Raw genomic sequence first — 24,283 nt, forward strand, 5'->3', positions numbered from 1 at the left:
GTTGCCATAAATAAATTTCGTAATACTCTTTGCAAGCTAAAATATTGTGCGCAATTTTTTTCTTTTTTTATTGACTTTGCAACATGTCCATATTTAATAATTCAAATAACTTATGACTAACCAATTTCTTGCAAGTTTTTTGAGACGAAGTAAATATATGTATAAATATATTTATAACAAAGTTATAAATATATTTATGAATATATTTTAATGTTTGTTTTTATGTACCATGTACCATAATTAATCATGATTAATCACAGAAAACTGTGCAATTAATTAGTTAAAAAGTTTCATCAATTCACAGCCCAACTATTAATTTAAGATAAATGTGTAAGATATTAACACTTGTTTTCAGATAATAAACACATTTTTATTTTTTGCCCTATTGGCAAATAGCTTTTTTTAAGCATACATTTACAAAAATAAATAAAGAAGTACATATAGTGAAGTATATGCTTAAAACACTAATAAAAACATATTTGAATATGGGGTACAGTAAGAAAACATAATTTGAAAATTATCTGAAAACAAGTTACAATTTTGTCACTCAGGCAAATGTATATTGTTTTAAGTATGTTTATATATATATATATATAAACAGTGCCAATTGGGATATCCAAATATTTGAATATGACTTTTCTATTATACCTTAAAAGAATTCAAAGACCAAAGAGCATTTGAAGAAGTAAAAGTACCTCTTTAAATGTTCTTTGGTCTTTTTGGTGTTTTGATACATCTCCTTATATTCAAAAACTGAATAATGGTCATTTTGTGTTACTATTCGGAATATGTGATAGCTATTTTAGCTATTTACAGGTAGCAGGTGGTGAGGTAATTTTGCCCTTTAAAGAGATTTTGGTTTTCATTCTGCCATACACAAAGACGCATATGCAATCAGCTTATTTCAGTTAAATATACCTTTCTAACTACTTCAACTCTCAATGCAAAAATAATTCAGTTTGAGCATCAGTGCTTTGAAATTCAAGTATCAGAGAGAACATAATTTCATAAATTCAATAAAATGGGACAACTGATTTTGGGTCAGAAAGTTTTTGCAAGTATCTAAAAAACTACCTTCTGGCATCAGTCTTTAATGGATTTTCTCCACCATCTGTTTTATGTTCATTCTGCTGTTGTTTGAAACACAAGTGCAGAGGGGCATCCTTACCTTATGAGGAACAGAAGGCCCACCACCGAAGGGTGCCAGGCTGGCTGGAGGGTCAGTGATGTAGGTCTTTTTCGGAGGGATGGGCTGGTAACCTTGGCTGGCAGGAGGAGGAGCGTGGTGACTTGGCTCAGCTCTCCATGTGTTGTGGCCTCCATAACCAGGAGCTCCACCATAGTGCTGGTCCTGGTAGCCTCCTGAAGGAGCTGGGCAGAATCCCGGCTGCGGAGGCCCGTATGCGAAGTCAGGGGCTCTGGGTTGAGCCGGCATGTACTGCACCTGGGCTGGGGTGCGAATCGGCTGCTGCTGGGGCCCAGAATGGGCCGCCCTGACCTGAACATTGAAGGTGGGTTGGCTCGGGGTGGAGGCAGTGGTGTAGGATGCTGGGACAGGTTGGGGAGTGGGCTGGTATTGAGGGCGTGGAGCAGGGGAAGCCGCAGGAGAGACAGTTGGAGGGGCCTGTGGTTTCGGGGTGGATTTCTTGGTAGCAGTTAGAGGAGGTTGGGTTGGAATAACCATGCGCCTGTAGCCTGTGACAGGGGCACTGGAGCCTGACACAGCTGGGTTGGCAGAATTCTGTAAGAAGAAATAAACATTAAATTGAATACAACATTTACATAATGTTAAACACACATGATATTAACGTTAATTTGATACATCTAGTGCCATGCTCTAACACAGAAAGCTCCTGAAAATCTTTTGGCATTATAAAATTCAAACATGCTTCACTCAGAGATGGAAATTTCATACATCTGTCTCCTCTCCAATCATAGTGAAGTGCATGATGTGCGTTCTGGCACACTATGGCTGGTAAATGCTGCACACTGGGGGAGGTTGAGAGGAGTCCACAACTCTCTGTAAAGCGTTCTGAATGGATGTATCCAGAAAAGGGCTATATAAATGTAAGGAATTGCTGTTGCTCATACTTAGGGTTATGGATTTGAGCAGACTGTTAAAGGGGCTTCGACCTAACTCGCGTTAGTTTCGCCGAATACATCGAACTTCATGGTGTGAAGCATCAGCATTGTTCCCGGCTTCTGTCAAGTGATGTAATGCGCCATTCAAACAATTTCAACTTTGGCCCCGTTGCCACTGACCATGATGCTGCCATTGAATACTGAGTCATGTGGAAGCACCTTAAGTCTTACATTTCCACGCCTAACTTGTCCGGCACTATATGCAACTGACATGAATGATACCTAAATCATGCTGCTTATTGAGGAGAGGTGTGCCATTACTTTTAGAAGCAATCAGACTTACAATTTTTGCCCAATAATAAAAAAAAATAATTTGCATTGGAAATTTGCATTGTAAAAAAGAATTTACACTTGAGTATCACATAGACTTGGGGGTAGGCTCTTTTTACTTGGGCTAAGTTAGCAACACCAAGCAAGAGCAATTTGCTAAAAACACTGAGAACACACAAGACACCACATAGTAATACCCTGGGGTGCATTTCCCAAAAGCTTCGTTAGCCAACTATGGTCGCAAGTTCCACCGTTACCAACACAGTTCAAGTTCAGTTCCAGAAACCACCCTTCGCCTGTGGTTAGAAGAATAGTTACTTGTTAGTTTGCTGTGTGGACATCATTTCACTTCACTCTCTGAGGCTTTCTGTGAGCGCATTCAGTTTTCGTATCTTCAGCAGCTTTCGCGCATTAAACAGCTTTCTGGAGTACGTGTAAATAAGCTATTATAATTTGATATCTGATGAAGTTATTACTCCAAAATGACTTCTCAAGAAAATGAAAAGAAAATGTAAAAAATGTTGTGAGATTTATGCTTTAATAAAATATATAACCATAAACCAAAGAAAAACTTAATTCAAAGGGTGAACAAGTATATTTTTCTTACCCCACTGGCAAATAGTTGTTTTAAGTATACACCTCAATAAATTTACATAGATTTCTCTGAAAACAAGACATAACATCTTATGTAATTTTGTTTCTCAAGTAAATGTGTTTTGCTTTAAGGATGTTTAGATATTTTAACAGGAAAACAAGAGTAGAAATTTTGCAGCGAGAAATTGCTAAAAAGCTTGCAGGCAGAGGATCAGTCTGGTATGTAATTGGCTAGTATGCTATGGTAGTTAATGACAGGATGGACATGTAACAGTGAGAGGTGGTCCTAGTGAACATCATAGGGTGTAGTCTCACTGTACAAGTAATTATCAAGAGCATCCACAGCAGATCAATCCACAGGGCAAGTGCAACAGCCATCAGTTGGCCATGACCAGACCACAGCCATAAACTACAGCTAATAATGCTTTGAGATTTAGAGCTAAGAGCAATGTATAAATTGTTTTGGTGGCAAGAAAGAAGTCATGGGCAGCTTGATGAGGGCAGAGACAATTGTGCTGATGCAAGCTGGCTGCACGTTGTGGAGGCTAAATCAGAAAGATTTGCGTCTTTGGATTTACTATGCAGTATTCCTCTGTGCCTTGGCTCTGTGGCTCATCACAGAGAGGTCTATTCAGTGTCCAACAATGGCCGTCTCACAGAGCCTGAGGACAGGCTTGTTTTTGAAGATGTAAAAAGTTTATTAAAATCTCAAAAGGCACTAATCATGCATCAACCAAGATCAATATCAATCTTTTAAGAGCATTTTGTGCTTTGTAGGATTGCATTAAGGGATATTTCCATTCTATAATATTTGGCTAAATTTAGTCATCTATAGAAGATTCTGTCATAACTAACCGGAGACTCTAATTTCATGATGAAACATTCAGTAATACACTCCATGATAACACATCATTGCCTCAAGCAGAACTGCATGTTTGAAACATGTGTCTATGAAGTGAATGTGCTTATAAAAATGTTTTAATCTCGTGGTGATGCCCATCTCTCCTTGAATTCAGGCAGGAAGTGTTTGGTTGTACAAGGAAAGGCACTGTTGCATCATGCACTTTATATGGGTTTCATGGTTAAGGCTGCTTGCTGAATTAAGTGGGTCAGAAATGTTTTTTTCAAACCTATAATGTAAGGTTAAAACTGCTCATGAAATGGCTTTTCAACATATGGTTTTATGCGGTCAGTTTCAACGATCATAGGTTTAATAATTTTAAATAGAATTGGAATTGTAAGGAATTTAATGATTCGGATTCAGATTCTATGTAACAATTTTATTAAAGGGATAGTTCACCCAAAATTATAAATTCTCTTATCATTTACTCACCCTAATGCCATCCCAGATGTGTATGACTTTATTTTTTCTGCTGAACACAAATGAAGATTTTTTTTAATAATATGTCAGCTCTGAAAGTCCTCACAATGCAAGTGAATGGGTACCACAATTTTGAAGCTCCAAAAAGCACATAAAGGCAGCATAAAGTAATCCATATTACTCCAGTTGTAAATCAATGTCTTCAGAAGCGATATGATAGGTGTGGGTGAGAAACATCAATATTTAATTACTTTTTACTATAAATTCTCCTCCCTGCCAGTAAGTGGCGATATGCAGGAGATTGCGAATTGCCAAAAACAAAAGAAGAAGAATGTGAAAGTGAAAGTTGAGATTGATAGTAATAAATATAACATTATAACATACTGTATTACCAACTGTGCAAACATGAAAATATTGCTTAAGTTGAGGACAGAAGTAAATGACTCCAACAAGGTGACTGTGCCAGTTACAATTACATACGTATTAGAAAATCAAAGTCAAATAGCAAAGTCTGTATCAAATAGATCATTAGTGATACATTTTCTAATGACCTACAAACTAGCTGTCATTAACCTATGCTTTTCTTTTTGGGTTACTGCCTTAAGCCAAAGAATGAGAAATCAATTACCATCTCAATCACATGATGAGAGGAATGAAGCTACATGCCTGAAGGACAGGCTTGTTCTCTACAGACACAAATGCAACCTGTTATAAGGGTTAACAGAGCTGTTGCAAAGTCAGAAAGGGGGTTTTGGTGACATAGTGAGGGTGATTACCAATCAAGGAAACCAATCACAGCAGTTTATAAACCTAACCAAGCAAATGGAGATCAGTAGTGACTCATGCTCCCTGTCACGTTCCATCTTTACATTTAACAGCAGGAAAATAAAAAAATAAAAAGTCATCTGTTCTTGTCCTTGGTTTCACATGCAAAAACATCAAGGATGGGCGTTAAAGAAGGACAAACTGCTTGGAGAGAGGCCTGCCATGTTGGCCATTAGAATGAGAAACATGATTAATGACGTGACAGTCTCAGATTGTTTTTTATCTTAATAATAATACCTTAAGCCTCATGACACAAAAGTCAGATAGATTCGAAAAGGCCCAATGAACAATTTCACACTCTTAACTACAATTTTCGTCTCACTGATTAGGGCTGATGTTTCTGTCTGCATGCAAATGTAAAATACCCTAAACGTGCCCTTCAGGAAGTGAAATTACTCAATTTAAATGTTTCATGCTATTTTAAATACTTGATATTATTAATTTATCTTTAAAGACCTTAAAACCTAACATTTACTTAGCAGAGGGCTGGAAATGCAAATAGGACAAAAAAAAAAAAAAAAAAAATTACACTGTCACGGAAAATTTTACACCCATAGGATTAGAGGAGAAGAAATCGCTCCTTTATGTGAGGGTGAAACCATGGGTAGGGTAAGATTGGAATGAAATGGCACATCACAGATTCCTTGTACAAACAAATTAAGAAAGTTCTGTTGTACAGATGAAGTCTTTAAACTATGTCAACATACCCAGCAAGGAACCAAGAAAATATGCACATCTGTTCACAACTTCTGAGTGATCAGAATCTTCCAAATTAGTTTTAAAAGGCACTTTTAAAGATTTGCAGTGTGACATAGAACTTCTAAAAGACATGGCCAGCTATTGTATTTGATATTATCACAATATTATCTATATGGGTTCTTTGATTAATGCATACTCTCCTACATTTTTAACATAATTTGTGTAAACTTTGTTTTTAACATATTCTAGAATATACTGCAGGTGAGGTCTGATGATAAGGATGTAAGTCACCAAGTTAGATAAATCTTTTGCACTGTGAACAATCAGTTGATAAGCTTGCTACCAAAACTTAAACACCTTCAAACATGGTACATCTGGAGCATATTGGTTCGTGGTAGTCCCTATGTCTTATGTTTGTTGATCATGTATGGTACACATGTTTTAATGCCTTGCAAACTTATAGCTATACTATGTAAGATTTTTTTGTTACAAATTAACAAAATTTTATTATTGAGCAAGTACACCAACAATCCGTCTTGCAAACCATGTTTTTGCCTTACCCCGATTCGCTATGGTAAGCCTATAATAATGATTTATATTTTAGAGCTTTCGGGACGGATTTGGTGGGAAATTGCATACTTCCGTCATTGGTCCGTGCGTGTTTACGTCACGTCCACAAATAAAGGTCCAGCTATTACAGTGCGTGTATACGTGCAGTGATAGTAGTTTGAAGCTGAAAGTTGTAGTCACAAAAAATTAGTGACACTGTCCATGGATTAGGGTTGCTCCGATACCAAAAATTTGGCTTTGGTACAATACCAGCCCTGGTACCTCGGTATCGATACTAACTCAATACTTAGGCAACAAATTAAAAAAACTCAGATTTTTTATCAAATTACACAGAAAATTACTTGTATAAAAGAACTGCATAAAGTCTTATAGATCCAAATTATGCCATTTCGGTTTAAATTCTTCTGGATTCCATGTTAAATGTTTTAATTCAATGTTATAATCAAATGTTGTTTAATCAAATACATACTGTACAGATTTAATCAAATGAAAATATAATACTTTCAACAATATATATATATATATATAATTTTTGGTAAAAAAACCCAAAAAAGATGCACAACGGAGCTTTACAGTATTAATGAAAACATTAAATGAAAACAATCTGATTACCTCAGGCAAAAGGCTGCAATGGCTGAATCACAACATGCTGATATTCAGTACACTTGCTTCTGTGATATTGCTTACAGATAATATACTAATTATAAAACCATTTAATATTATATTATTGTTATTATGAGTATTATTGTGACTTTTTTTGAATATGACACTTTTATACAGTAGTAATTTTTTCTTTCGTAATGTCTTCAATTTCACACAATCAGTTGAACAGAGCACTCATTTCAGCAGGACTTTTATTTTGAAAGATCTTTGAAGTTCTTCCTGTTTGTGAAGCGTTCGTTATATCAAACTTCCTGCTACTCATGAGCTGAAATCTCCGAGCTGCAACGGAGAAAGAGTTCATTACAGAGTTCACAGCCATTTATATACTCAACACACTGATCTGTGGTTCTGCAGATGGATACTATTGGACACACTGCATGAAAATCAAGCATTAGCAGTGTGTGTTGTGTTTGTGTGTGTGTTCATATGACAGGGCAGAGAGGCGCCTCTTATTCATACTGTGGTGTGCAGCGCATGTGACTGTATATTATTACAAAACTCTCACATTAAATCACATTTTGCTAATGGCAGCATAATTTAATATGGTACCGAAATTAACAACAAGATGATATCGTACCATTTAAAATTTTTTGGTATTGTGATATTTCATTGGTACCGGTATACCGCGCAACCCTACCATGGATCATTCAAAAAGGCAACCCTCTGGGGAATCACCCGTTTTTTAAATAAAGAAACCTCGAAAAAAGAAGAGTCTGCAAGCAAAAATGGAAAGCGATGGAGCCCGTAATAAAACACGAAACTTTTCATAGGTGGTGACAACTCAGAGATCTTAAAGGATTTAAAACCAAGTTTTCTTGCTGGACAGGTAAGATATTTAATTGGACCTACAGTTAGTCAGGTAGCTCTCTTAGCACGGTAGTTCGTTATATTGTGAGCCACTCTAATGGGGCACTCTAATGGGGCATTTTATTATGGATTGTGATACTGCAGTGCTTTCAATGTGATGACAATGGGAAAATTTTTACTTTTATGCTGGTACCAATGCCAACTAAATCTCTAAACTAGTTACCACCTTGGTCTATTTGCCTGCTAGCTAAGTTATAATAGTTTCCACTGTTGGATTTTATGTGATATGACAAGTAATCGTTTTGTCTAATGTCATGGTTGTCTAACTTTTGTAACACTATTTAATTTAAAAAAAAAAAAACTGTTTTCAATAAGTCAAAACAACAACGGAAGATATGCTACTTACCTGCTCATTAGACATATTTTTCGGATATCCATCTTTTTCTTCCTTTCATTATATATTTATTTATTATAATTTCGCAAAACTCGCGTAATTACCAAAACAATGTGCCTCCGCAAGTAACTTGCAGTTTTATGCTTCAACTGCTAGAGGGCCAAAAGTTACTTAGTGTAGCTTCATACATTTAGTTTTCTCATGTACTGAACATTGCTTCTGCAAATTCTTCAAAATTCTTCAAAATTTTCTTCAAAATTTCAAGGAAAAGCTGGCTAACAAATGGGGTCGAAATTGTGAGAATGACTTGTGGATGTCTTGGACTAATCAGTTAAAATGGGTTAAAAATTATAAACAAATCACACCATACAATTCTTCCCTATCTGTCACTCACTTGACATTGTGTCGATGTAGTGACACTAGGGGTCACTCTTGTGAGCCCGAGACACCTCTGGTCTTTGATAAAAGGCCAATGAAAATTGGTGAGCTTCCCGGGACATACGGGTATAAAAGGAGCTGATATGCAACCACTCATTCAGATTTTCTCTTCGGAGACAAACGGTCGATACTCACTGAGCTGAATTCCCACGGCTGTTCATTCACCTCTGCTGGATCTGATGGCGCATTTCAGTGGCTTCTCCCCCCTCTGCACTGGTGCACTGCAGAGAACGCCTCTGGGTGATTCAGCAGAAATAAAAGAGTATATTTCTCTAAAAGAGTATATTTCTCTAAAAGAGCGGCACACACGGAACGTCTTTTTAAAGATGCCTTTCTGTTTGTGTGTTATTCCTGGTTGCGCTCATTATCTCTCACCCTCTGATAGCCACGATCACTGTCTTTCGTGTCTGGGCACTGCTCACATGGAGACAGCGTTCGTGGATGGGTCATGTTCTCATTGCGAGAACATGTTCATGGCAACGATGTGGTCGCGGCTTACCTTCGTAAGAAAGCAAGCCACCCCAGAGGCTCCCCGCCTCGGTCCTTCTACCCACGGGTATGAGGCCAGGGCGGCTAGCACTGGGGGCGATTTGGGGACCCCAAAGGGACCACCTTCGCCGGGTATCCCCCCACGGACCCAGTACGTTTGTCCCCAGCACGCTTGTCTGCCCCGATCGGACTCCGCCAGCTCGTCTCAAGGCAAGTTCGACCTCTTATTCGGAGCCCGCGAAGGTGATGAGCTCTCGAGCGCAGCATCGGAGAGCGGGCTCGTCCAGTTGGACACGGAAGCCTCAGCTGGGCTCCTCCCTTCGGGTGCGGTCGCCCAGTCACAGGCTGACGCGGAGATGACGGACATGCTTTCCCGTGCAGCTGCGAGCGTCGGGCTAGAGTGGAACCTTCCCCTCTCCCCTGAACCCTCGCGGCTCGATGATTGGTTCCTAGGCTCGCTGCGCCGGTCACAGCCACGCCCCGCCCCCGTTCCTTTCTTCCCGGAAGTGCATGAGGAGCTGACAAGGTTGTGGGAGGCACCTTTTACTGCCTGGTCCTGATCTTTCAGCTCCCCCGCCCTCACTACCCTCGATGGTGGGGCAGCCAAGGGCTATTCGGCCATCCCCCCTGTAGATAAGGTGCTCGCATGGCACCTATGCCTTCAGAGCGCCACCACCTGGCGCAGGTGCCCAAAGCTCCCATCCAAGGCCTGTAGGTTTATGTCATCCCTGAAGGCCAAAGCCTACGGTGCCGCTGGACAAGCCGCCTCCGCCCTGCATGCCATGGCTCTCCTGCAAATCCACCAAGCCAAGGCGCTGAAGGAACTGCACGAGGGTAGTTCCACCCCAGGATTGATGCAGGAGCTGCACTCGGAGACCGACCTCGCTCTCCGGGTGACGAAAGTCACGGCACGGTCTCTAGGGCTGGCGATGTCCACCTTGGTGGTCCAGGAGTGCCACCTTTGGCTCAACCTGGTCAAGACGGGAGAGGCCGCCCCCATTTCCCAGGTTGGCCAGTCCGGCGACACCATCAAGGACTTTGCCCAACAGTTCTCAGCAGTGAAGCAGCAGACGGAGGTTATCCGGCACGTCCTGCCCTGGCGTGGCTCAAGATCCCGCACCCCGTCTGCTCATCGCCAAGGGCGTCCCCCCGCGGTGACTGCACCGGCTCCACCGCAGCCCGCCCCTGCGATGCACAGTCAGATCGGTGCTTTCCTTCCTGCAGGAGAGGTTGGAAAGGTGGCTGTCCCCCTCCACCTTGAAGGTGTATGTAGCCGCTATAACGGCACACCACAATACAGTGAACGGTAAGTCCTAAGGGAAGCACGACCTGATCATCAGGTTCCTGAGAGGTGCCAGGAGGTTGAATCCCTTCAGACCGCTCCTCGTTCCCTCATGGGACATCTCTGTAGTCCTTCAGGGTCTATGGAGAGCCCCCTTTGAGCCCTTGCAGTCAACTGAGCTTAAGGCACTCTCCTTGAAGACTGCCCTCCTGACTGTGCTCACTTCCATCAAGAAGGTAGGAGACCTGCAAGCGTTCTCTGTCAGCGAAACATGCCTGTAGTTCGGTCTGGGCTACTCTCATGTGATCCTGAGACCCCGACCAGGCTATGTGCCCAAGGTTCCCACGACCCCTTTTAGGGACCAGGTGGTGAACCTGCAAGTGCTGCCCCAGGAGGAGGCAGACCCAGCCCTGACATTGCTGTGTCCGGTGCGCGCTTTACGCATCTATTTGGATCGCACGCAGAGCTTTAGAGTCTCTGAGCAGCTCTTTGTCTGCTTTGGTGGACAGCAGAAAGGAAGCGCTGTCTCCAAGCAGAGGATCGCCCACTGGCTCATTGATGCCATAACAATGGCATATCACGCCCAGGACGTGCCGCCCCCGGCAGGGCTATGATCCCATTCTACCAGGGGTGTAGCGGCCTCCTGGGCCTTGACCAGTGGCGCCTCTCTAACAGACATTTGCAGCGGGCTGGGCAACACCCAACACCTTTACAAGGTTCTACAATCTCCGGGTGGAACCGGTTTCGTCCGGTGTAGTGGCACACACAAGCAGGTAAGTCTGGGACAGCCGGCCGGGTTTATTGCTTGCGCATAGCGCCTTTCACCTCGCCTGAGCTGAAGACGTGCGCTGTTGACTCCCAGTAGTGTTCACAAACTGTGTTCCCTGGATGACTTCCTCCGAGCCCTGTGGCAGACGAGTTTGCGGAGAAACTCACTGCCGGCTCAGTACACGTGCTAACTAAGCCCTGTACTGGGGTAGGTGCTCCGCATGTGATGGTTCCCCGTAGGTAACCCCATGCGACGTATATCTTCCACTAATTAGTTTCCCTGTTGGTAAACTGCATCTTCCTTGGGCAGAGGCCCCTCTGCCCCAGTCACCATGCTTGTAGTAACTCCTACCCCGTAGGGTAGGACCTACCTTGGGACTTCTCCACATGACATACTTCCGACAAAGCTCGGCAAGACCATGTGATGTATTTCCACTTAAATACTCCCCCTCTGGGCGGGGTGTGGTCTCCACGTTGTCTTCCCCTTAGGAGGGACACCCCCCCGACGTAGACCTGGTGGCCCCAGTTGGTTAATTCCTTTTTTTGGGGAGAGGAAAAAAAGAGGATAAGAGGCCACGATTGGGCTAGACTGTCTCTATCTTTTGGGCAGTCGACTTGTCCCCGAAGGGCCATTCGACACTCATAACAGCGTTGGGGGAGGTTACATGTCGGCTACGAGGCACACAGTGGTCTGCCCGTCTCACACCGCCAGTTCACGTAACACAGTTCAGCAAGTTGCAGCGTTTCGTATAGGGACCCCTAGTGTCACTACATCGACACAACATCGAGTGAGTGACAGATAGGGAACGTCCTGGTTACTTGCATAACCTCCATTCCCTGATGGAGGGAATGAGACATTGTGTCCCTCCTGCCACAACGCTGAACTACCCGCTGAAATGGCTGGGACCTTGTCTCAGCTCCTCAGCACAAAACCTGAATGAGTGGTTGCATACCAGTTCCTTTTATACCCGTATGTCTGGGGGAGTGGTATGCAAATACCACTCTCCAATTTTCATTGGCCTTTTATCAAAGACCAGAGGTGTCTCAGGCTCCCAAGAGTGACCCCTAGTGTCACTACATCGACACAACTTCTCGTTCCCTCCATCAGGGAATGGAGGTTACGCAAGTAACCAGGACGTTTTCCAGCAATGTGAATTTATATGTGAATTGTTTGTGAATTTATAGCTCCTGGAATTACAGTATAATTTGCATGTATAATTCCAAGCTATTCTTGCTAATTAAATGCAACATAAAGTACTTGCAGATTTATAAAAAAATTTGTAGCACTTTATTAGGAACACCTGTACACTTACATAATCATGTGATTATCTAATCAGCCAATCATGTGACAGCAGTGCAATGCATAAAATCATGCAGATATGATGCAGGAGCTTCAGTTAATGTTCACATCAACCATCATAATGGGGAAAAAATTTGATCTCAGTGATTTTGACCACCGCATGATTGCTGGTGCCAGATGGGCTGGTTTGAGAATTCCTGTAACTGCTGATCTCCTGGGATTTTCACGCACAACAATCTCTAGAGTTTACTCAGAATGGTGCTAAAAAATAAAATAAAAACATCCAGTGACCGGCAGTTCTGCAGACGGAAACACCTTGTTGATGAGAGAGCTCAACGGAGAATGGCCAGACTGGCTCGAGCTCACAGAAATGCTACGGTAATTTATTGTTTTGTCCTGACAGGTAAAATAGGAGGATTATATGTGTCAAATGGTGAATATGTTATAAACGTGTCTTTGTGACCATTCTTTGGAGATAAAATGGAAAACGAGAGAGGGAAATCTGACATGAGATTTTCTCTTTCACATGTTACATATCTTCACATCATTTATTACGTTTGTTACAAGCATCAAGAGCAGTGCATTTGACCAACTGCTGTGAACCAACATTTAAAACCATATGGATGTTGTGCAAGTACAAATGCACACACCAGCTCTGTGGAAAGGTCAAAGAATCAGTGAATCATATGTGTTGTTGTGTGTGAAGTGAACCAGCAGTAGTCCAGCAAGCGTCTCTCAACTTTGATCTCTAAAAGAAACATATTTTTCCTCTTAAACACATGATTCAGACTGACTTTTACAAACAATTCAAGTGTGAAACTTCTCTGAAACTCCAAGGAAAGGCTTTTTGACACATTAGAATAGATTAGGAGAGAGCGTGTAGGGCCTCGGGGCCTGGGTAAATCTGTTAACTTTGCATTTCAAACCAGTAGAGGTGATGGGGAGGACTTGTGATTCTACAGCACAAAGAGAAAACTCCACCACTACAAAGAGAGAAGTTCCTCACACCATCACTTCTGCTCTCTAAAGTATGTATGCTTTGTGTTTTAAACAAACGGCAGGAAGTTTTGCCTCAGGCCTCCTAGGCTGCAGGTCAAGCAGGATCAGAGTTTGAAGGAAGGATTTTAAGGGGAATTAGGCCGGACCTTGCGCTACGATATTATATCAATATCTGGATCATGATACACTAATATTGTGATTCTTTATTTTTTGTGTATTGTGATTCTAAATTGTGATATATGCGATCATTTAATCATTTGTTTCTCAATAATCTTCATTGTACTTTAGTGCTTTGCACAATGAGTGTTGAACTTCCAACTTTGAAGCTTTGAGCACATTGGTGTCCACAAAAAAACTAAAACAAAAAACACGACATGAGGGAACCAAGTGTACCTTGGTTCCAGTATGTTTATCATGACCCTTGCAGTCTACCACACTTTAAGGGCAGAGATCCTTACAAATGAATTAGTAAGGATCAGTTAGAGATTTTGTTTTCTTTTTAGTTAGAGACTTGTATTCTAAGCTTGTACTGAATTGACAATAACTGAGTGTTGACGAATGCCAAATTTTGCCTTCTCACAGACTTGACAGTTGGTCAATCTCTTCTTTCCGCAATATAATGTGAAATGTCAAATATGTAACAAAAATAATTGATTATTGCTGTGAGAATATCAATACAGTACTGCAAAGTAAAATTTTCCAATACTTTAAAATATTGTTTATCCACCCACACCTCTATGGGCTCCGGTACAGTATCTGTCGATTATCTATTGGTACATTTGTTCTGTTTCGCTCTTCCATGTTGCAGTCAAAGTCAGTGAGATGTAGTAATTGTCATCTCTTTAGAATCTCTAATGCACTTGCACAATAAAAGGCAATCAGTCATGGAGTAATGTGACTATCTTCTTCCACACACATTAAAAAACAATCTCTTCTTTCCACACTCAAGCAGTTATGGGCTCCTGTCTTAAAAAATAGGTTGAGATAAGTTATTAAATATGATTCAAGATGCTCCACTGACAAAGGGCCCCATGCTGTTTTGAATTTTTCCACATTTAAATATAAAAAAAATAAATAAATAAATAAAAAAAAGTGGAAAGGTTTGTGTAAGACAGAGTTTAGCCTTAACAGGTAAGATTCCTTCAATCATCAAATGTCAATCTCTATTAACAACTTAAAACAAATTAATCCATTAAGATTTTATTAGAATCCCTTAGTCTGACAGGAAATGTTTTCACTGGGCTTTTTTCATAATCAGTTTCATAACCATTGTCTTTTGATTCTTGCCAGTACTTTTGTAATCATTTACTAAATTTCTTCACATTTTCCCATACATGGGACATGAGCCTATTTGACCTATATGCTTGAATGCGGTAGAACAGCGTTTCTCAAATTGGGGTCCTTTTCAAATAGCCAGGGGGTCCGTGGAAATTCCCGGAATGTGAACACTGTGTTGCAATGTTATAATCAAATAAGCAATAATAATAATAATAATAATAATAAAACTCAACATAAAGCTATTGACTACTATAAAAATATGACATAACAGAAGTTTAGAACAATATATTCAAACAGCCTAAATAAAAAATGTTTTAGTTTCTGGACCACAAATTTAAGTGTGGGGAAATCCACTTATTCACACGGTAACAGCGACTTCTCTGAATGGTAAATTAATCTCCCTTCAAGATGACTTGGATATTACTTTTAAACGTGCTATTTACAGGAATTTCTGTGGATGACATTGGACAATATCAATCAAACATTGAAACATGGAGGTGTTGCTTCATCCAGTAAAAAAGAGAAGGGGTTTAACAACATGTATTTCAAATTACATTGACCACAATGAGTGTGAATATTCACAAGCCACAGTTGACCAGCACTGGATTAGCAAGGTCCACAGCTTAACATCAAATGTGATAATATATTTCCAAACATAGTGACCCTTACTTTAACTACACAATTTGTGTAGTGGCCAATATTTTTTTATGGAATTTCTGCAGTATAATTTCCCACTTCATAACTGTCATTTATGTGAATATAAATCACATCCTGGTCGCTGCCGGATAGAAGAGCGAGCCTTTATAATGTAGGAATACTTAAATGAACTTTTTTATTCTCCATTTCTTCCTTTTAAGTATTAGTTAACAATGACAAAATTTGACACAATAAATAATGATTAAATTGTGTTATTGTATCATTACTGTTGCTTGATTATGAATATTGTGGTGTGACATTAGTTTATACAAATAAAAAAGAATGAATTAATCCTCAGCTATTTATTTTTCTTCAAATAAATATGGCACTTTACTCATGTGTAAGCTCATACTTTGACTAGGGGGAAATTATAAAAATTTACGAGAAATCTGTACTATTAGAGCTTTGTGTTCTTGCCAATGTTTCTTCACTCTGCGGGTGTCTCTCTCATAATACTTCATTTTCTGGTGTTTGTTTGTGCTTAACGAATCGCTTGTGTTGTTGTATTCCTCACTTCTAAATGTTGTACAATCACTGGATGTAAATGTAATAGGGTTGCTCCAATACCAAAATTTTGGCTTCAGTACGACACCAGAACTGATACCTCGGTATCGATACTAAATTGATACTATAATCAACAAATAAAAAGCCTCAGATTTTTTTATGAAATTACACAGAAAATGACACGATTAAAAGAACTGCATAAAGTCTTACAGATACAAATTATGCGTTTTCCATTTTAATTTTTCTGGATTCCATGTTAAATGTTTTAATAAAATGTTATGATCAAATGGTGTTTAATCAAATTGATACATACAGTTTTAATCAAATAAAAATATCATAATTATTTTTTCATTTTTTTTTTTTTACCAAAAATTGCAATTTGCAACTGCAATCATATGACAGAGCAGAGCGGCACCTCTTGTTCATTCTGTGGCGTGCAGCGCATGTGCCTGTATATTATTTAATTAAATTACATCCTTCTGCAGTTTAATGATCACATTTGGCCATATCCAGAGGTTTTTTTTATTTTATTTTCAAACTGTCACTGATTTAATCTCAAAACTGTCACATCTCATATTATTTTGCTAATGACAGTATACTGTAATATGGTACCGAAATAAGCAACAAGATGATATCGTACGTTTTTTTTTTTTTTTTTTTTTGGTATCGCGGTACTGCGTTAGTACCGGTAAACCGCGCAACCCTAAAATGTAATTGAAACAATTTGCACACAGAAGCCTCACACCACAGGATGGCAGTGCAAGCTTCATATCATATGTATTTAAACTAATTGTAACTCATTACAATTTTTTGAACACTTTTAGTAAATAATATCATATTTGTTGTAATGGTGGTGGTGGTGGGGCATGGGTCTGTGAAGAATTCTGGGTTATGAAAGGGGTTCTTGCTTCATAAAAGTTTGAGGAACCCTGCTGTAGAAAATGTGAGTAAATCAACTGAAAGTTAAAGGGATGGTTCAACAATAAATAAATAAATAAATACATTTTTCTTCTGTTGAACAAGAAAGAGTAAATTCTGAAGACTGTGCTGGCTGCTCTTTTCTATGTAATTACAATGAATGGGGACTGAAGTTAGGGCAGATTTCAAGATTTTCTGTGAATAACAACTTAAATTTCATATGGCTTCAGAAGATGGGAAATATACTGCACAAGTCATATGGACCACATTTATGTTTACTTATGCATTCTTTTTGAAGCTTTAAAGCTTCAGTCCCCATTCATTATAATCACATGGAAAAGAGCAACCAGCACAGTCTTCAGAATTTCTCCTTTTGTGTTCCATGGAAGAAAGACAGTCATATAGGTTTGGAGCAACATGGCATGTACTAAATGATAATCAAATTTTCCTTTTGGGTTGAACTATTACTTTATGACAGTCTGTACATCTGTCCATCAAAGACATTCCTCTCAGAAAAAAACTTTAATTTACACAATCTGAGTTCTCTTTCTCTTCTCCTGAAGTCCACCACAAGCTCCTTTGTCTTACTGATGTTGAGGGAGAGGTTGTGCTCCTGACACCAGCGTGTCAGAGTGTGCACCTCCTCTCTGTAGGCTATTTCATCATTGTCAGTGATCAGACCTACCACCGTCGTATCATCAGCAAACTTAATGATGGCATTGGAGCTATGTGTTGCCACACAGTCATGTGTGTACAGGGAATACAGGAGTGGGCTAAGAACACAGCCCTGCGGGGCTCCAGTGTTGAGGGTCAGTGATGAGGTGATGTTACTGCCCATTCTAACCACCTGGCATCTGCTTGACAGGAAGTCCAGGATCCAGCTGTACAGCGAGCTGTTTAAGCCCAGAGCCCGGAGTTTCTCATCAAGCTTGGAGGGCACTATGGTGTTGAATGCTGAGCTGTAGTCTACAAAAAGCATTCTCACATAAGTGTTCCTTTTTTCAAGGTGGGAGAGAGCAGTGTGTATTGTAGATGCAATGGCATCATCAGTGGAGCGGTTGTTGTGGTAAGCAAACTGCAATGGGTCCAGTGATGGAGGCAGCACAGAGCAGATATAATCTCTGATTAGCCTCTCAAAGCATTTGCTGATGATGGGGGTCAGAGCAACAGGACACCAGTCATTTAAGCAAGTAATTTTGGATTGCTTTGGTACAGGCACAATGGTGGACGTTTTAAAGCATGTGTGGACTACAGACAAAGAGAGGGAAAGGTTGAAAATATCCGTAAAAACACCAGCCAGTTGGTTCGCGCACGCTCTGATGATGTGGCCCGGAATGCCGTTTGGACCCGCGGCTTTACGGATAATCACCCGTCGGAAGGATCGGGTTACATCCGCTACAGAGACGGAGAGTGAACTAACCTCTGTTAGGTTCGGCCGCGAGAGCTCTCTCTGCGAGGGCTGTGTTATTTCCCTCGAACATGCATAAAAAGTATTTAGCTCATCCGGGAGAGAGGCAGCGGTGTTCACGGCGGAGTTTTTATTCCCTTTAAAGTCGGTGATGATATTAATTCCCTGCCACATGCTTCTAGAGATGGTGGTGTTAAACTGTCTTTCAATCTTGTTCCTGTACTGGCGTTTTGCTGCTCTGATAGTTTTTTGGAGGGCATAACTGGCTTGTTTATGCTCCTCCGCGTTCCCGGAATTAAAAGCAGAGGTCCGCGCATTAAGTGCCACGCGAACATCGCTATTAATCCAAGGTTTCTGGTTCAGGTAGATCTGTATTGTTTTGGATGGAACAACATCCTCTACGCATTTTCTGATGAAACACGTTACACTATCAGCGTAAACCTCGATGTCGTCATCAGAGGCGGACCGGAACATCTCCCAGTCCGCGTGATCAAAACAGTCTTGTAGCATAGAGTCTGATTGGTCCGACCAACACTGGATCATTCTGAGGGTGGGTGCTTCATGTTTCAGTTTCTGCCTGTAGGCGGGCAGAAGCAGAATGGAAGAGTGGTCCGATTTGCCAAATGGTGGGCGGGGGAGGGATTTGTAGCCATCCCGGAAGGGAGAGTAGCAGTGGTCCAAAACCCGGTCCCCTCGTGTGTTAAAACTGATGTGTTGGTGGTATTTTGGTGCAATTGATTTAAAATTGCCTTTGTTAAAGTCCCCAGTTGTTCACAATGAACGCAGCCTCAGGGTGCGCGGTTTCCTGCTTGCTTATAATCCCGTACAGTTCCTTGAGTGCCCGGTCTGTGTCGGCTTGTGGGGGGATGTACACAGCTGTGATAATGACCGCTGTGAATTCCCTTGGTAGCCAGAATGGTCAACACAGAAGCATGAGAAATTCCAGATCAGGAGAGCAGAAGACTTGATAGAATGTACGTTCCTCTGATCACACCAGGATTTGTTGATCATAAAACATACACCACCACCTCTGCTTTTACTTGAGAGGTCTTTCGCTCTGTCCGCTTGGTGCACGGAGAACCCCGCAGGTTCGATGGCTGAGTCTGGAATCTCCGCAGACATCCAAGTTTCTGTAAGGCAGATAATGCAGCAGTCCCTCGTTTCTCGTTGGAAAGAGATCCGCGCTCTCAGCTCGCAGAGCTCGTTGTCCAGAGACTGAACATTTGCCAGTAGAATACTGGGTAGTGGGGGTCAATTTGTGCGACGTCTTACTCTGATGAGAATGCTGGCTCTGTTTCCCCTTTTCCTTCTGCATTTTCGCGGCCGGGCAGCCCAGACAAAGGGCTCCGCTGGCGTGTTTGTAATCAGCGTGTCGGCATTGAGGAATTTGAAGTCCAGTTTACGGTGTGTAATTGCAGAACTAATGTCCAAAAGTGTTTGTCTGTCGTAGACAATATGGCAGACAACATCCAAGACAAAAAACATAAGAATTGTAAACAAAACAAACAAAAAACTACAATGTTGTTTCGGAGCTCGCAACGCAGCAGCCATACTTGGCGCCATCTTGAGTCCATGTGTTTGAGAATGTAGTATTCAGTGAGCAGTGCTGTGAAGAACTCTCCAATGGAGATGACAACAGCCATGAGTATTATCATGTGATTCATGCAATGAATTGTAAACAGTCCTTCAGGTCACATCATGTCTATCCTATGTACTAATTCATCCATTACATAAACAGCACGCCGCTCAGCGATGGAGTCCCATCTCCTTACAACAGCCAGAGGAAATATCAGCTAGAACCTGTTTGCCAGATGTTTCTCATCTTACAATCTAGACACCGATGGCCCATTTTATCCAAGAAGGAGCACAGAACTTCACCGTGATCAACATCTGAATTTCAAATGCTCTTATACCTAATCTGTCCAGTCGTGTGGGTATACACTCCTGACACCCTGCCCCGAGATGTCAAGCTCAGGTCAAAAATGTTTTTCACTAATGTCAAAGTCATCAGACCCTGCAGTGGCCAATCACTGCTCTCATCAAGCTGTAAGGGGAGGAGGAGGAGTACTCGTTAATGTCTGGTGACAAAGGTTTTGGGGACAAGCTGTTTAGCAGTGCTCAGAGGGCAAACATTTTAATGTAAAAGGCAGGTCCTGATGACGGCCTCAGCATCTCCAGCCACAACTGGGCTATGCGATTGGCCGGATGTGTGTAAAATAGACACAAGTGTGATAGTATGCAGTTTATTAGGCTAACAAACTGTGATGGGCTACATGGATTGCCAGTGGGCATGCTCCTTTTTCCACAGTTGGCTGCTCCTGTCAAAACTTTGAACCTGCTACTGTTGACCTTATGGTTAATGGCTGTCAAAGGCAGTTGGGCACTGCATTCCCACTAGCCCCCTCCTACAGTCTCCTTCTGTATTTCTCCTCCTCTCCTTCTCTCTATTTTCTTTTGCTGTCTGATGCCTGCTCAGTCAGATCAGTGAACTGTGCATTGAACACCAATGGACCCTTTCACAGAGTTTGACGATGTATTTCTGCAATAATGTATTCTTTTTTAAATTGTACATCATTTAAAGTACTTTATATTTAATCACTGTACTTTGTGTTATTACTAGGGCTAGGAAAGTTAAAGCATTAATTTCTGCGATTAATAGTTAACTGTTATGCAGTTAGTGCAGTATCAGTTTTTTCCCCTTTCCTGAAACTTCACTAATGTTTTTCCCCACTTCCTGTGGCTAAAACTGCCATATATAAATTTCCAGGAGGTACACACTTGAATAGACTGCACATCCTAGCACAGAATCTGTCACTAATTGTGTTGAGCAGTGCACGCTTATTCATTATGCATGACGAATATTAAGTAAACATATTCATTATTATATTTTAATGTTTATTTTAATGTACCATGTACCATGATCAATCATGATTAATCACAGAAATTGATTGATCAAGATGGCACCATGGATGGCTGCCTCGGTGTGGAGCTCTCCGATTCTTTTTTTGATTTTGTCTTTGTTTGTCCTGTGTTAAGCAATTTTTTTCCAATCAGTTTTACCAGGGACGAACTGCTGAACATTCGGCAACACATATCAGACAATCTTTTCCTGGTTTTGGACTATTCAGACATTTTGCCGGGCATTTTAGTCAGATGCGCAGCTGTGTTGTTAAAGATGAGACGCGAGTGAGGGAAGTGAGCCGGCACGCTGGTCAAGCTCCGACAGCGTGGCTTTCGAACAGCGCTGCCAAATATTCATCTAGTGAATCTCCGCTCTCTCTCTAACAAAATGGACGAACTATATCTCCTTACCCATACAAACAAGGACTTTTCAAACTTTGCTGCCTTGTGCTTCACAGAAACCTTGCTGAGTAAAGCCATTCCGGACAGCGCATCATTTCTGCCGGGCTTCCAGCTGTTCGGAGCAGATCGCATTGCAGAGTTAACGGGGAAAATGAGAGGCGGTGGAACATGCTTTACATAAATGAAAGTTGGTGTACAAATGTAACAACATTGAAGAAGATGTGCTGTCCTAATTGCTCTTTGTCAACTGTAAGCCTTTCTACTCGCTGTGGGTGATTTCCTCGTTTATTCTGGTGAGTGTGTATATCCTGCCACAAGCATGCATGAACACAGCGCTGCAACAGCTGACTGATCAGATCCCAGACACAGAGCAACAACAACCAGACTCACTTATTATTATTCTCTGCGATTTTAACACAGTCAACCTCACCCGTGAACTACCAAAATACAGACAGCACATTACATGCCCCAACAGAGACAGAAATATACTGGAACACTGCTACACAACATTGAAGAATGCATATCGCTCTGTCCCTAGAGCAGCTTTGGGACTCTCTGATCACTGTCTGGTTCATCTTCTTCCAACCTACAGGCAGAAACTAAAATCAGCTAAACCTGTAGTAAAAACTAAAATAATGGACCAATGAAGAAAAGCTGTACCTACAAGCCTGTTTTGACTGCACTGATTGGAGTGTTTTTGAAGCTGCAGACACCAATCTGGACGAGCTCACAGATACTGTAACATCATATATCAGTTTCTGTGAGGATATGCACCTTCCTACTAGGACTTATTTAATGTTCAACAATGACAAACCATGGTTTACAGAAAAACTCAGACAGCTTTGTCATGCCAAAGGGGATGCTTACCAAAGCGTGGAAAAAATCTTGTATAATCAGGCCAAAAACACACTAAGGAAATTAAAGTGGCTAAAAGAAGCTACCCTGAAGGCCTGAACGACATTACTAACTTCAAGACACCATCCCCCAACACTGTAGGGAATCAACAGCTGGCTGATAGCCTGAATGTGTTTTGATGTAGATTTGAAAAGCCCAGTCTCACACCCCACACCTGCTCTGACCTTCACTTCACACAAACACCAACACCTACTGCTACTCAACCTGCACTTAAGATCTGTGAAGACGATGTGTGCCGGGGCTTCTGGAAACAAAAGACAAGGAAAGCACAGGGCCCAGACGGTGTTTCACCCACTTGTCTAAAATCCTGTGATGACCAGCTGGCCCCTATCTTCACACAGATCTTCAACAGATCACTGGAGATGTGTGAAGTTCCCTGCTGTTTCAAATGCTCCACTATCATCCCTGTCCCAAAGAAACCCAAGATCAAAGGACTTAATGACTAGAGACCTGTTACTCTGACGTCTGTGGTCATGAAGTAATTTGAGAGACTGGTGTTGGCCCACCTGAAGGACATCACTGGACCCTTTCTGGATCCTCTTCAATTTGCTTATAAGGCAAACAGATCTGTGGATGATGCAGTCAACATGGGATTGCATCATATCCTGCAACATCTGGACAGACCAGGGACATATTCAAGGATCCTTTTTGTGGACTTCAGTTCGGCTTTCAACACCATCATCCCAGCTCCCCTATGGAATAAATTAACCCAGCTCTCTGTTCCCACATCTATCTGTCAGTGGATCACCAGCTTTCTGACGGACTGGCAGCAGCTAGTGAGAATGGGGAAATTCATTTCCAGTACATGTACGATCAGCATTGGTGCCCCCCAGGGATGTGTGCTCTCCCCACTACTCTTCTCCCTGTATACCAATGACTGTACCGGCAAGGACCCCTCTGTCAAGCTCCTGAAGTTTGCAGATGACACCATTGTCATCTGCCTCATCCAAGATGACGATGAGTCTGCATACAGAAGGGAGGTTGAATCACGGCTGGCTCTCTGATGCAGTCATAGCAACCTGGAGCTCAACATGCTCAAAACAGTGGAGATGATTGTGGACTTTAGGAGGAACACCCCAACACTGACCCCGCTCACCATTCTGAACAGCACTGTGGCAGCAGTGGAGTCATTCAGGTTCCTGGGCACTACCATCTCACAGGACCTGAAGTAGGAGACCCACACTGACTACATTCTGAAAAACGCCCAGCAGAGGTTGTACTTCCTTTGCCAGTTGAGGAAGTTCGACCTACCACAGGCACTGCTAATCCAGTTCTACTCAGCAGTCATTGAGTCTTGAACACACACACACACACACACACACACACACACACACACACCCTCACTCTTGAACATGTGTGAAGTAAACTGCTATAAACCATTCCTCCTGCTCTTATCACCTGTTAGACATTGATTGTGTCTGCCCTGTCTGTGGCATGTTTTATGAGGTGTCAGGAAAATGTCTCTTCATAGTGTAATTAAACACGAATGCTGCTCATTTCTGACCATTCTTCTTCTGTGCAATACAAAAGGAGATATTCTGCAGAATGTGCAGGCTGTTATTTGCCATACAACGAAACCAAACAGTGAGCAGTGGATGTCCAGCTCCAAAAAGGACAAGAGCCATAAAATAGTCCATAAGACTTGTCTATTTGCAAAAACTTTAGAAGCCATACAATAGCTTTGTGTCAGGCACAGAGTT

At 41.5% G+C, this 24,283-nt stretch overlaps 1 protein-coding gene across 3 annotated transcripts in view; it reads right to left on the minus strand.

Annotated features, from left to right (window-relative positions):
• The window catches only part of LOC127446356 (lipoma-preferred partner homolog), a 324,624-nt gene that overhangs the window by 120,384 nt on the left and 179,957 nt on the right, over positions 1-24,283 (minus strand). For all 3 annotated transcript variants that reach the window (XM_051707243.1, XM_051707241.1, XM_051707242.1), the window contains one exon: positions 1,169-1,741. In XM_051707243.1, coding sequence (XP_051563203.1) covers positions 1,169-1,741 — 573 coding nt within the window. The remainder of the gene's footprint in view (positions 1-1,168; positions 1,742-24,283) is intronic.

The sequence above is a fragment of the Myxocyprinus asiaticus genome, chromosome 9 (assembly GCF_019703515.2).
Source record: "Myxocyprinus asiaticus isolate MX2 ecotype Aquarium Trade chromosome 9, UBuf_Myxa_2, whole genome shotgun sequence".
NCBI classification, from domain to species: domain Eukaryota; kingdom Metazoa; phylum Chordata; class Actinopteri; order Cypriniformes; family Catostomidae; genus Myxocyprinus; species Myxocyprinus asiaticus.